Source organism: Verticillium nonalfalfae, assembly GCF_003724135.2.
Source record: "Verticillium nonalfalfae strain VnAa140/NRRL 66861 chromosome Unknown scaffold_4, whole genome shotgun sequence".
Lineage (NCBI taxonomy): Eukaryota > Fungi > Ascomycota > Sordariomycetes > Glomerellales > Plectosphaerellaceae > Verticillium > Verticillium nonalfalfae.
The window spans coordinates 387657-399762 of NW_021167229.1; the positions used below are offsets into that span (position 1 = coordinate 387657).

The 12106-nt window shown below is 52.6% G+C and overlaps 5 protein-coding genes across 5 annotated transcripts; 3 read left to right on the forward strand and 2 right to left on the reverse strand.

Moving 5' to 3' along the window:
* Positions 1–62: 62 nt before the first annotated feature.
* D7B24_006010 (uncharacterized protein) lies at positions 63–828 on the forward strand (the record flags this gene model as incomplete). Its single annotated transcript, XM_028640152.1, has 3 exons — positions 63–288; positions 355–705; positions 761–828. The coding sequence occupies 3 exons, from the start codon at positions 63–65 to the stop codon at positions 826–828; spliced, it is 645 nt and encodes a 214-aa protein (XP_028499016.1).
* A 264-nt stretch (positions 829–1092) lies between these two features.
* Positions 1093–2573, reverse strand: D7B24_006011 (uncharacterized protein; the record flags this gene model as incomplete). Its single annotated transcript, XM_028640153.1, has 6 exons — positions 1093–1303; positions 1368–1424; positions 1489–1615; positions 1672–2242; positions 2302–2417; positions 2477–2573. The coding sequence occupies 6 exons, from the start codon at positions 2571–2573 to the stop codon at positions 1093–1095; spliced, it is 1179 nt and encodes a 392-aa protein (XP_028499017.1).
* Positions 2574–3578: 1005 nt separating this feature from the next.
* Positions 3579–5813, forward strand: D7B24_006012 (uncharacterized protein; the record flags this gene model as incomplete). Its single annotated transcript, XM_028640154.1, has 3 exons — positions 3579–3983; positions 4039–4732; positions 5761–5813. 3 exons carry the CDS (start codon positions 3579–3581, stop codon positions 5811–5813), a joined length of 1152 nt encoding a protein of 383 aa, XP_028499018.1.
* Positions 5814–8816: 3003 nt separating this feature from the next.
* On the forward strand, positions 8817–10361 carry D7B24_006013 (uncharacterized protein; the record flags this gene model as incomplete). Its single annotated transcript, XM_028640155.1, has 1 exon — positions 8817–10361. One exon carries the CDS (start codon positions 8817–8819, stop codon positions 10359–10361), a length of 1545 nt encoding a protein of 514 aa, XP_028499019.1.
* Positions 10362–10500: 139 nt separating this feature from the next.
* D7B24_006014 (uncharacterized protein) lies at positions 10501–12048 on the reverse strand (the record flags this gene model as incomplete). The annotated part of the gene is made up of 2 exons (XM_028640156.1): positions 10501–11745; positions 11809–12048. The coding sequence occupies 2 exons, from the start codon at positions 12046–12048 to the stop codon at positions 10501–10503; spliced, it is 1485 nt and encodes a 494-aa protein (XP_028499020.1).
* Between the last annotated feature and the right edge of the window lie 58 nt (positions 12049–12106).

Consider the following 12106-nt stretch of genomic DNA (forward strand, 5'->3'; position numbering starts at 1 on the left):
TGCCAGTTTTTGCTTCACGATCATTACATCCAACAGTCGGAGCCATCTCGAGCCGTCACGCCATGGCAAGCAAGACATCCGAGTCGCGGAAGGCGCAGGCTTCGCCGCTGAAGAACGGCTACCTCATCCTCTACAACGCCGTCTCCGCCAGCACCTGGGCCAGCATCCTCTTCCGGACCGTCGCCGTCTATAGCAGACATGGCCCAGCCGCAGTGCCTCTCGCCGTAGCGAGCTGGACGCTGTGGGCACAGAGTGCCGCCGGCATGGAGGTCATCCACTCGCTGCTCGGTATGTTTCTTGATTATCGATTTCCTCAGGTTCGCGGCCGCTGACCAGTATCGCGCGGGTGTAAAGGCGTCGTTCGCGCTCCTGTCTTGACGACTTTTGTCCAAGTCGCTGGCCGTTGCACCGTTCTATGGGCGTACATCCGCCCGTTCCCCCAGGTTGCACAGGATCCCGCCTACACCGCAATGGTCGTGGCGTGGAGCATCGCTGAAGTCATTCGCTACTCCTACTTCGTGTTCCACCTAAGCGACATGCTACCCAGGGCCCTGGTTTGGTTGCGATACAGCATGTTCTTCGTGCTCTATCCCGTCGGCATTTTAGGCGAGATCAGACTCGTCCTTTTGGCCACTGAGTTCTGGTGGTTACACAGCCAGATCGTGCCATACATCACATATGCTGCTCTCACTCTTTATGTACCGGGTGAGTGAACTTGTCTTTAGCAATCGATAGAGGCGACTGGGCTAATGAGTGACAGCGTCATACATCTTATTCTCCCACCTGATGAAGCAACGTAGAAAGGTACTCGGGAACCCGAAGGCTTAGGTTATCCACGGTCAGGTTATCACAGAACTTTGTAGTGCTAGCTAGTCGGCTTCTCGCGATTCTTATACATTCCTCGAGGCAAGACGAAAGGTAGTATCAAAGCTGTTTCAGTCCGCTACCTAGAGACCTCCAACACACATCTTATGACTCTCCCACAGCCAAAGGCAGTCTTGTATTAAAATCAATTTAGACCCAACATTCACTATGCGGGGGCACATGACAGCAACAATGGCCCTCCTCAGCATCAAAGTAACGTAGCCTATCTCATTCCCGCATACCTGCTGCTGCGACTTCTTGAGTTGCTGGAATCGACGACACCGGCTGCGCGGCTACTCGTTCTTCAATCTGGCCTGTCCCAAGTATGCCCCCTGTGGTCTCCGTGTTTGTATTGGCAGCCGTTGCATTTTGCTTCTGCAGCCAGCCCTCAAATCCTTCGCCAAAACGTTCGACCAACTCCTTCATCTCGCCTCGAACTCTGTATGTTTATTAGCAGTGCTTACTGTGCATGCTGCTAATCAAGTATGCAACTTTAGACTTACAATTCCCGATAGTTGGTATTTCCGGGATACAAGGCGGAAGAACAGATATTGAAACGGCTGTCAGGCAAGTCGTCAGTATTCACTCAATACAGCCGTGGGCACAGAAAGTCGCTTTACTTACAGGGCATAGAGCATGTTGCGCCCATCAAAATCTTCAGCAGGAGCTGAGACAGTGAAATGGTTTAGATAGGCCTTGACGTACGGCTTTCCCATCTTCTGCCTCACAGGTCGCCACGGTGACATCTCGTCTGTAGGATTGCCGTCAGACCATATCTGGCACTACTGGAACTGGGTTGCTACTCACATTCGTTATGGGCATACAGGCAGCATGCGTCGAATATTTTCGGCATGCCTGTCTCCAGATCTGTTCCGGTGTTGCCTTCCCATAGGTCGCCATGGACCAAGCGAGGGAGGATCTTCCTCTCGCCAAATTCCATGGGTCGCAAGAGTCGCGGCACAACTTGGATCATGACCTTTTCCCTAAGGGCAGCGAACTCATTATCTAAGCCCTGTGAAGCGAGCTCATGTTCGAACATTATGTTAATGTTTCTCGTGAAGCACTCCTCCCAGGTATCGCACCACGTCGTATCCTGTGGTAGGCGACCCTGGTATGTCGTGATGGGAAATCCAAATTTCCCGTTGGGGGAAATGCCTTTGGTATGAAGTTCGGCGACGAGTTTGGGAAAAGTCTCGAGAGAGCACAGCTGGTCATCCATCTCGTGAAAGTCACACAAGAAAAAATGTATGTTGTCGTTAGACTTGTACGTGCCCCAAGAAATCGGCTTCGGCGCGAGCTCCGGAAGCGTCGAGTGCAAAGCGCTCATGGAAATGAATTCTCCGTTGACCATGCCTTTTCCTACTTCGCCGATCGAGACCTATCGAGGCGGGTTCGTATCAGCAATCCGAAACCGCGTGTGCATGGTGTTTGACTTGCCTTGAGGAAATACGATGTCATTTGTTCATCCTCCTCCATCACAACGCGGGCTGTCCTCGTCCAAAAGCTTGCCCCATGAGAGCTGATCTCGAGGAATTCCGAACCTTTGGGAAGCGCTAGAGCTGAAAGTCAATCATCGCCGACCCCCGTTGTAGCGACAAGCAGGTGAACTCACCAGCCTGCACGTTTTCATCCAGGTAAGTAACAAATTCTTCTGGAACTTCTGGCTCCTGCTCCCAATGAGGGAGTCCATCCCAGGCCTCGTCCGTCATTGTGCTTCCAAGAGTTGTGTAGCGGCACCTGCTTGTGAGTGAATTGTCTTTCCGTAGTTGACGTTGAACCTTTCAGAGCAGCTCAAGTGTTGGGGCGATTGCACATTTATCAAGATGCTTGTCATAACACTTGGTGCGGGGAACGTAACTGCGTAGCTTGGCAATAACGAGGCGGCATGAAGGTCGTTCTGGTCGCACATTGGGACTTCGATCAGGCTGCGTCGCTGCAACCACTCTCGGTCTTCGGTCACAGAATCGGGGCGAGAGAGGTGGGGGAGGCGAGAGAGGTGGGGGAGGCGAAAGAGACGTGTCGTATTTGTGCCACAGCCTGGTGCTTGGGCTGCCTCATGCGCATGATCCTTCATGCATACGCCCGACAATATCACAGGTCTGGGCTGAGCCCTTCAGCATGTGCTCTACACCGTGTGGCGTCGAGCAGACGGTGACGATTGGAGACGAATCCTTTTCTGAATGATGACACTGCAGCATGTGGTATACCACAGCCTGCTCCGAGCCTGATGTTCCAAATCGTGGGCATGGTGTGATACCCACTATCGTTTCTTCCGAAATCAGGGCGCGCGACATCGCTTCAGTTACTTGAACGATCACCTGGAAGAGAGAAAAATAAAGGGAAAAAAGAAGGCTGAGTTTGCGGACATGATTATTCTCATCGTACTCCGATGCCTAAATCGTGCCATGACTGTGCCACACGCGCACTGCTCGCCTGTCAGCTGGAGGCCACCATCGCAGCTGGACGTCCAGTCGAACCCATGTCATTTTACGCCACTTGCAGAAGTGTCATACCCATCACCCGAATGTACCTGGACCGATGAGCCCCAAGGTAAGTACCTAGGGGGTAATCTTCCATGGTCAGACACGCTGTCAACCGTTCTATCGGGAGCAGCATCAAACATAGCCAACTGTTGACGCACAACCTCCAATGCTTCTTCAGTCTCTTCGCTTGCGTCGCGCTAGAGTCTCCTCGACCAGCAACGTCTCACGACGATGGAAAGGATCAAAAATGAAGAGTCCACGCAAAAAGCACGCCGGGCCTTCACCCTCAGAAGCGTAGCCCGGCGCGACACTACAACAAGATCCGACGGTGGCGGCGGAAAAGGACCCATTGGCCTCACAACATTGTTTGAGCCCAGTGTGCCGGGCATCGCCGACTTGATCTTCGTCCATGGGCTGAACGGAGGATCCTACAGTACCTGGACACAAGACGATGACCCTGACAAGTTCTGGCCAGCTAAATGGCTTCCCCAAGACGAAGCTTTTCAGGATGCGCGGATCCATACGTTTGGGTACAACTCGAGCTGGGCTCAGGAGAGCGTTCTGAACATCCAGGATTTCGCTTCATCTTTACTCCTTTCTCTGAAGGATTGCCCAAAGATACCGAGAGAAGAATGGGTGAGTGCCCTCGCTGCAATTCCCTCAAATTGAGAGCTGACAAATGCCTAATAAGGCACCACCCCTCATCTTCGTCGGCCACAGCATGGGAGGCCTGGTGGTGAAGAAAGCTTTCCTGCTCTCCAAGCAGAAACAGGATTTCGCCTCTATCTCTCAGCGTGTAAATTCTGTTTATTTTCTTGCAACTCCTCATCATGGATCCGACATGGCCGAGGTCCTCGCCCGCGTCTTCGCTATGGCTGGCGAACGTCCATTTGTCAAAGAATTGACGCGGAATTCACCTACTATTCAAGCCATCAATAACGAGTTTCCAGAGCAGGCCGATGGCATTCGACTCTTCTCATTCTTTGAGACGAAGCCTATGAGTTACGGAATCGGAAAGAGCCTCGTTGTAGAAAAGCAAATGGCTCAGCTCAACTATGCTAACGAAACGACTGATTATCTCGACGCAAATCACCGTGACGTAGCTCGATTTTCGTCCAAACTTGATTCTTCCTACATCAAGATCCGGAACTCTCTGGCAAAAACAATAGAATCATTACGAAGGGGTCGTCATGTTGCTCGTCAGCGCCGCGTCGATGACCAAAGACAGATAGTCGAGGCATTTCTGGGCGTTACCGGTAGCCCAGAAACAACATTGTCCGAGATAGCCCGCTCGTATCTGGACGGCTCGCTCTCGTGGTTCCTCGAAAAGCCAACCTATTCCCAATGGACAAACAACCCAAACTCGAGTACTCTCTGGGTACAAGGTAAGCCGGGTGCCGGCAAAACGATTCTTTCGAGCTTAGTGATCAGGGAGCGAAGAACCAGCTTGACTGGTCAAGACTGTTGCTTCTATTTTTTCGTCCATAGCGACGTGCAGCAGTGTACGATCTCTGCATTCCTACTGTCCCTGGCGTGGCAACTAGCGACAAGTAACGAGGATGTCATGTCGGCCGTCTGTGATGCTGCAAGCCTTTGGAAAGGCCAAAAGCCCGGAACTGTAGATCACAGATCCATCTGGCACCGCCTCTTCCTTGATCGAATATTTAAAACAAGACCTCGCCGCACCTACCATCTTGTTGTGGATGGTCTTGACGAGTGCAAGAATCCTTCTGAACTGGTCGACCTTCTTTTTAGGGCTCAGGAGCTTTGGCCCTTCTCAATCTTCATCACGTCCAGGACCAATTTTGGGGTTGCGCATCCTCTCGAGGCACAAAGCCATGTGATCTCAGAGCACCTCCAAGATGCAGAGATTGAAGAAGGCATTTCTCGCTTCATACAACTAAATCTGAAATCCATTCCCGACACTTCTCATGAGGCAAGGGAGAAGACGGGGCGAACCATTCTAGCCAAGTCATCGGGTTGCTTTCTATGGGTCAAACTTGTCTTCACCCAGCTTCAACAAGCAGACTCAAAAGCCGACGCCCAACGGATCATCGATTCTGTACCACCAGGCATGGATGCTCTCTATCGACGAATTCTTGTCTCCATGGCAAGTGACCAGCACAGCCAACCCTTGGCCAAGGCTATCCTCAAATGGGCAGCCTATTCGTCTAGACCATTGAGAATCGAGGAGCTACAGTCAGCACTAGAGATAGATATCAACGACGAGATCCCGCACATGGAAAGGGTTGTCTCCAGACGCTGTGGCCATCTTGTCTACTTCGATAGCAAGATGCGTCTGCAGCCACTTCACGCTACTGTGAAGGAATTCTTGACGGATCCGACAATTGTCTCCGATTTTGTCACACAACGCAACACTGCACACAAATCTTTGGCTCTAACTTGTCTGAAGTATCTATCTGGCAACGCCTTGAGGCCGATGAAATTTCGCCGAAGCAGCGCTGACCAAACGCAAACCATGGCGCTGATGGATTATGCGAGCACTGCTGTTTTCGACCACATTGCGAAATCCGGGCCATATGCCTCCGAACTTATTCACCCCTTGGCGGCGTTTTTGGCATCCTCCAATGTTCTCGCGTGGATAGAATACTTGGCTTCACAATCTCGCTTGGGAAGACTGTTACAGGCGGGCAAAACCATATCTCGTCTTCTCAAGCAGAACGATCTCACATCGATCACCGGCCTGTCAAAAGATACAAAGACTTTGGAGGGCTGGGAAACTGACCTTGTCCGCCTGGTCTCTAAGTTTGGTCGGCAACTACGCGCTCGTCCGAGCGCCATCCGAAGCCAGATTCCCCCTTTGTGTCCTGATGATTCTATAATTCATCAGCAGTTTGCCTCAACACGAGATCTACACATTGTGGGAATGTCGAATATAGCCTGGGATGATTGTGCTTCGGTCATCAACCAACGGCGTGGAGAGACAATCACAGCGGTTTCGAGCTCAACACGTTTCCTCGTAACTGGCACCATGCTGGGCCGAGAAGCCATCATCTACGACGAATCTACCTACCAAGAGATCCGACGCCTGAACATTGAAGAGCCACCAATGATAATTTCTATGAGTTCGAAGGAGAAATATTTGGCAACGGCAGGGCCGAAGTCCGTCAAGATCTGGTCTGTTGCATCATGGACTCTACTCACGTGCATCCCAACTCCAGTGCGGTGCCTCTCACTTGCCTTCATTGAAGAAGACGAGCTCCTTGCCATAGCAATGACGAACAATCAGTTCGTTTTTTGGGACATCCAGGCCGACGAGATGGTCGACGGAGCCCGTTGGACGGATGCCGAGGAATCGAGGGAGGCCTACGACAGAAGATGGCCCGTCATGGCAGCAACAAGTGCCTCACAGTGTCTGATGGCCATCGTGTATCGCTCACAAGACCTCCTTGTTTGGAATTTCGAAGAACGTCGCCTCCACGATATCTACAACCGCGAATGTGGCTCACGCCTCAATGCGTCGTCGACGGTGCCAATGCGTAAATCCACGATTCTTTGCCTCGCATTTAGCGCATCGCAAACATCGACTGCTTTGGTTGCGGGGTATTTTGATGGTGAACTGGTTTTGTATGATACAAAACTTGGTATTGTGAGAAATACTGTCCCAGCAGTCAATGCTCTATGTATGACCAGCTCTCACGACGGCCGAACACTGGCAACAGGGGACGCCGAAGGCACAATTCAGATTTTCAACCTCGAAAACATACACCGGCTTTATCGCATCACTTTCAATGCCGAATTCATTGGCGTGCGAGCTCTCGCGTTCACGGGAGATGACCTCCGTCTACTTGACATCCGTGGAAAGCAGTGCCGCGTCTGGGAGCCACGCGCACTCCTCCGACAGGAAGTTGATGATGACGACAGCGACACGCTCTCTTTATCTACGGCCACACACGAAGTCGAGTTCACTGGTGCTATGGATCTGATCTATATCACATGCATTGCAGTGATGGAACACGGGCAGTATATCCTATGTGGTAAGGACGACGGCTCAGTACAAATCTATGAATGCGCAAAGGGAGAGACTCTTCAAACACTTTTCACGCATAAGACTGCTGTCAAGCATATCAAATTTGACGAAGATAGCAATACCATTGTCAGCTTGGACCAGTCTGGCACACTTGCTTGCTACCAGCTCGTCATGCTCAACAGATCAAAGTGGCGCATCGTGGACATTTTTGATGAACACTTTGAGGGCGCTGTTGATCAGATTCTCATAAACAGAGGCCTTTCACGCCTTCTTGTCTCATCTGGCGAGCATCATGTGCTGTTCTCAGTAGACAGGGCATTGCACAAAGGTACGATCTCTCGAGCATTCAAGACAGCTTCGGTCTCAGGCCATACCTGGAGTAATCATCCCACATCTAACGACCATGTCGTCTTGTTTTCTGCTGGACGAGCGTTCTCCTTTTCGTGGCATGATCTAAAATCATGCGAAAACCCTCTGGAGGATCTGCCCTTACTTAGGGACCTGGAAACCGAGTGTGGCATGGTCCTTCAAAACATCATGACGCATGCGGATAGGATTCGAGTGGCTCGCCTCCCCGGCAGCCCTTACTTTACAACTCATTGCGAGGCTCAACGACAGCTTGCACGAGATGCAGTCGAGATCATGCTTTGGGACGGCAACCGCCTTGAAAAAGCTGAAGGTTCTGGGCCGAGCCCGGCCTTGGCATCGCGACGTGAATTTGCAGCATTTTCCGACAAGGTGGACCACATCATCGGCACCTACCAGAGGCGCTTGATCTTTCTACACTTGGATGGTTGGATCTGGAGTGTCCCACTAGAGACTCTGGGCGTCGAATCCGCGACTCACCACTTTTTTATCCCGGCTGACTGGCTCAGCCTCAACAACCGGCCTGAGCTGTGGGTGACAAGTCTCGGAGATATAATATTTCCCAAGGGCTCTGAATTAGTGATAGTGAAGCGTGGGCTGGAGCTCGAACGTCCTTCGCCTTTCCCTGTTCGGCCTGGTAGTGATTCAAGATTGCTGAGCAACTCTCGAGGTCTTGTGAGCCGGGCTCAGCTCTCCTCAATAGGATCAACGCGGAACCCGCAAAGGAGAACCAGCGTTCCTGATTCGAGTGGGCCATCTGAACATGGATCACGGAAGCACAGCATGTAATTAGTGAAATTCAGGGTCGTCATGACCATGGGTTTGTCTGTGACATAGAACCTAGTTCGTTTCTTAACACCGATATGCAATGATGCATTTCAATCTTATGATGAATGCCTTCGAATCAGGAGTATTCGGTTCCATAATGCATGCCTGGCTGGGCGTTTCTTATTATTAGGTACTTTGGCAGCCTATCACGGATGTCAAAATATGAGGATACTGTGTGCGGGGCATTACTCCGTCATAAGCAGGCTGAGAGCCAAGACAATGCTCATCCTCCAGCCTTTCTACGGACTTCCCAACTTCAACAGCATGCGAATGAACTTTTCATCATGGCAATGATGAACAATTCAGAAAAAGATTCCAAAACGGACCGGGAAAAAGCAGTTCCGCCACCGATCCCATACACACGCTTCTCTGTTCACAAACGTCGGTATATTGTGGCCCTTCTGGGCTACGTGACGCTTGCCTCCTCACTTACGGCCACCATCTATCTTCCTGTCATTGAACTGCTTTCGGGCGAATATAGCGCATCCATACAAGAAATCAACCTCACCATTACTCTGTACATTGTCTTTCAGGCAGTAGCGCCAGCCATATTCGCTCCGATGGCCGACTCCTTAGGTCGGAGACCCGTTCTTCTATTCAGCTTCCTAATTTACGTCAGCGCAAGCGTCGGCCTGGCTCTAAACCGGAACAGCTACGGCGCCCTTCTTTCTCTGCGCGGCCTGCAAAGTTTAGGGGGCTCGGCTGTTCTTGGTCTCGCATACGGCGTCGTCGCAGACATGATCACGCCAGCGGAGCGCGGAAGCATGCTTGGCCCACTACTCGCGACCACCAACCTGGGACCCTGTGTCGGGCCCGTCTTGGGGGGTCTCATTGCGAGGCAGACCGGGAGCTCAGTCTGGTGCTTCTGGACGCTGGCCATCTTTGGGGTCGTGGCCTTCGTTTTGATGGGCTTCACGTTGCCCGAAACGGCGAGGACGATTGTCGGCAACGGCGCCGTACAAGCCAAGGGCATCTGGAGGACGTGGTGGGATCTCCCATTTGGCTGTTTACGATTTGCGACATTGAAAGATGGGCGGCAGCTGAATCCTCACGCCAGTACAGGCGAGGAGCACGAACAGCACACAGGGGTGAACGAAGGGAAGACGGGCAAGGGGAAACTTGCCGTGCCAAATCCTTTGGCGGCGCTCCGCATCGTGTTTTATAAAGACACCTGCTTGATCCTCTGGATGGCCGCCTCGGTCTACACGGTCTGGTACTGTATCCAAACGTCCATACCCATCGTCTTTGGCTCGTTGTACGGCTGGAACCAGCTGTATGTTGGGTTGAGCTACCTCGCTGGCGGTTCAGGGGTGATCATCGGAGGGTTCATCGGTGGACGAATGATGGACGCAAACTACAAGCACGTTGCAGGTCGGGCAGGGCTCCAGACAGACCGAGTCGTCGGAGATGATGTGTATCAGTTTCCGCTGGAGAAGGCGAGATCAAGAGGGTCCATCTCGCTGTTCATCTTCTCTGTCGCAGCACTTGTCGGACTCGGTTGGTCTGTCGAGTATCGTGTTCATCCTGCAGTGCCTCTGGTTTTCCAGTTTTTGATCGGTGCGCAAGGAACCATCACGCACCAGGCCTTTAACGCGTTACTCGTCGACATCTTCCCCGACAAGCCCAGCACTGCTGCTGCAGCCGGCAACATCACTCGGTGTGGCATGTCGGCTGCGGCCGTTGCCTGTGTCAATCCGCTAGTCAAATCGCTGGGTTATGGATGGTTCTTCACCATGATCGGGATCATCAGTGGATCTACCGGCGTCGCTGCGATCCTCGTCTTGTGCAGAAGGGGGGAACGCTGGCGAAACCTGAGAAGGCCTTCATAAATACATGTTCCAGAGTCACGTGGCCACGTCGCTTCTCACGCCTTGCCACCGGATAGTACATTACTCTAATCCATGCCTCATGTATCGTATACATGAACAGAGAAGAAATCATACCAGTGCGCCGGCTCATGTGACACTTTCAGGATGGTGCAAACTTCTGCAGGTCCTTCTCTAATACTGCCCAAAAGTCAGGATGGAATAGCCCGCCCAACCAATAACTTCCCTGGCGGTCTTTTCCCATCACGATGAAGCAGTTTCGCACTTCGAAAGCACTCTTCAACATGTGCGTATGTTGATACGCGATTTTGCCGGGCTCTGCTTGCCTCCTGCCTCCCGACACACCAGCCTTGACCACAGCGGGCGCAAAATCGATCACGTCGAAGAACTTGGCTTTCCCCCAGTTGGTCATCGTCCCCATAGTCCCGCTTGCCTCTCCGAAGAGGGGTATGCTGTGTTTCCTGCTGAGACGGGCAAAAGCAGCACACTGGGCTGGGGTCGTCTGCTGCACAATCGACTGGCGTACTCTGAGCGCTCGGCGACCTAGGTCCAGGCTCTTTGCGTCTTCGGCCGAAAACATCGTACAAGTTAGCATCAAGGTGTTTTGTACGTAGGCGTGGCCCGGCTTGAAGAGGCCCGGCACGCGACCTTGCAGGTCGGCTGCGTTCAGGACTGTATACGGGCGGTTGCCGTAGACCTCGGGAAGCACGCTCAGGGTCCAGGCTGTGAGAACATCACCTTCGCTGACAAATGGGAGCTCCTTTCCTTCGCTTGACGCCTTCAAATCGTCTCTGGCTTGCTGTAGTAGATCGGAAACGAACGAGGCCGGCAGGAAGACGAGCTTGGTTTGGGTCAAAGGGCGGCGGACAATATCCCATACCACGCCCAGTACGAACCTCACCAACGACAAGCCCTGGAGCAGCCTGTCTTGGAGCGCAAAGGGCTCTGTTTCGTCCTGATCCTCGCCGCCCAGCTTGTCCATGAAATCTTCTTCGGCACCGCCGAAGGGAAGGATCTCGTCCTCTCGTCCGGCAACCATGAGTGACCAGGCCTCCATGAGAGAACTTAACCCCATCACGCTCGTCAGCGTATGCGGCCACGTTAGTGTTACTATCGTCTGGTCTGTGAACGACGTGACAAGGAACGAGCACTGGGGCTCTTCCAGATGGCTGAGAGCCTCGGGTGTGAGGGCCTGGTCCGATGTGGTTTCGATATTCTGGAACTCATTGTCCACAAGCTGCACGTACGGGCGGTTGCCGGATTTAGGAAGCCGGGCGCCGGCAGGGTGCTCGTTCAGCGGCATGTCAAACGTCTGATGTGTCCACCTGAAGGCGGGCCGTTCATCGGTGAATTTCTCCGGTACATGAACTTCCATCTTTCCTTGGGACTGGGCATCGGTGTGAGAGGCATGCTAAATGGAGGCTTCGGGTTACGAGAATGTGTAACGTACGTTGATCCGGAGACGACCTCCAATCTTCCTCCACCCGTCCCGTTCCAACAGCTTGGCCAAGGCTTGGCGTAACTTATCGACGTCGAGAACGTCTTCGAACCGTAATAACCATACGATGTTTAGCTGACGATAATATGCTTGATCGTCCTGGCGGTGCAGCGGATATACAGTGTCGGTATCGACGATGGGCGGCGGTGTTCGCGCCATGAAGCGTCTCCAAAGCCACGCGGCGGGATTCATCTTGTGATGGTCTGGCGAAACGACGGAGTACGTAGGAGGTTGCCCGGCGTTGCTGTCA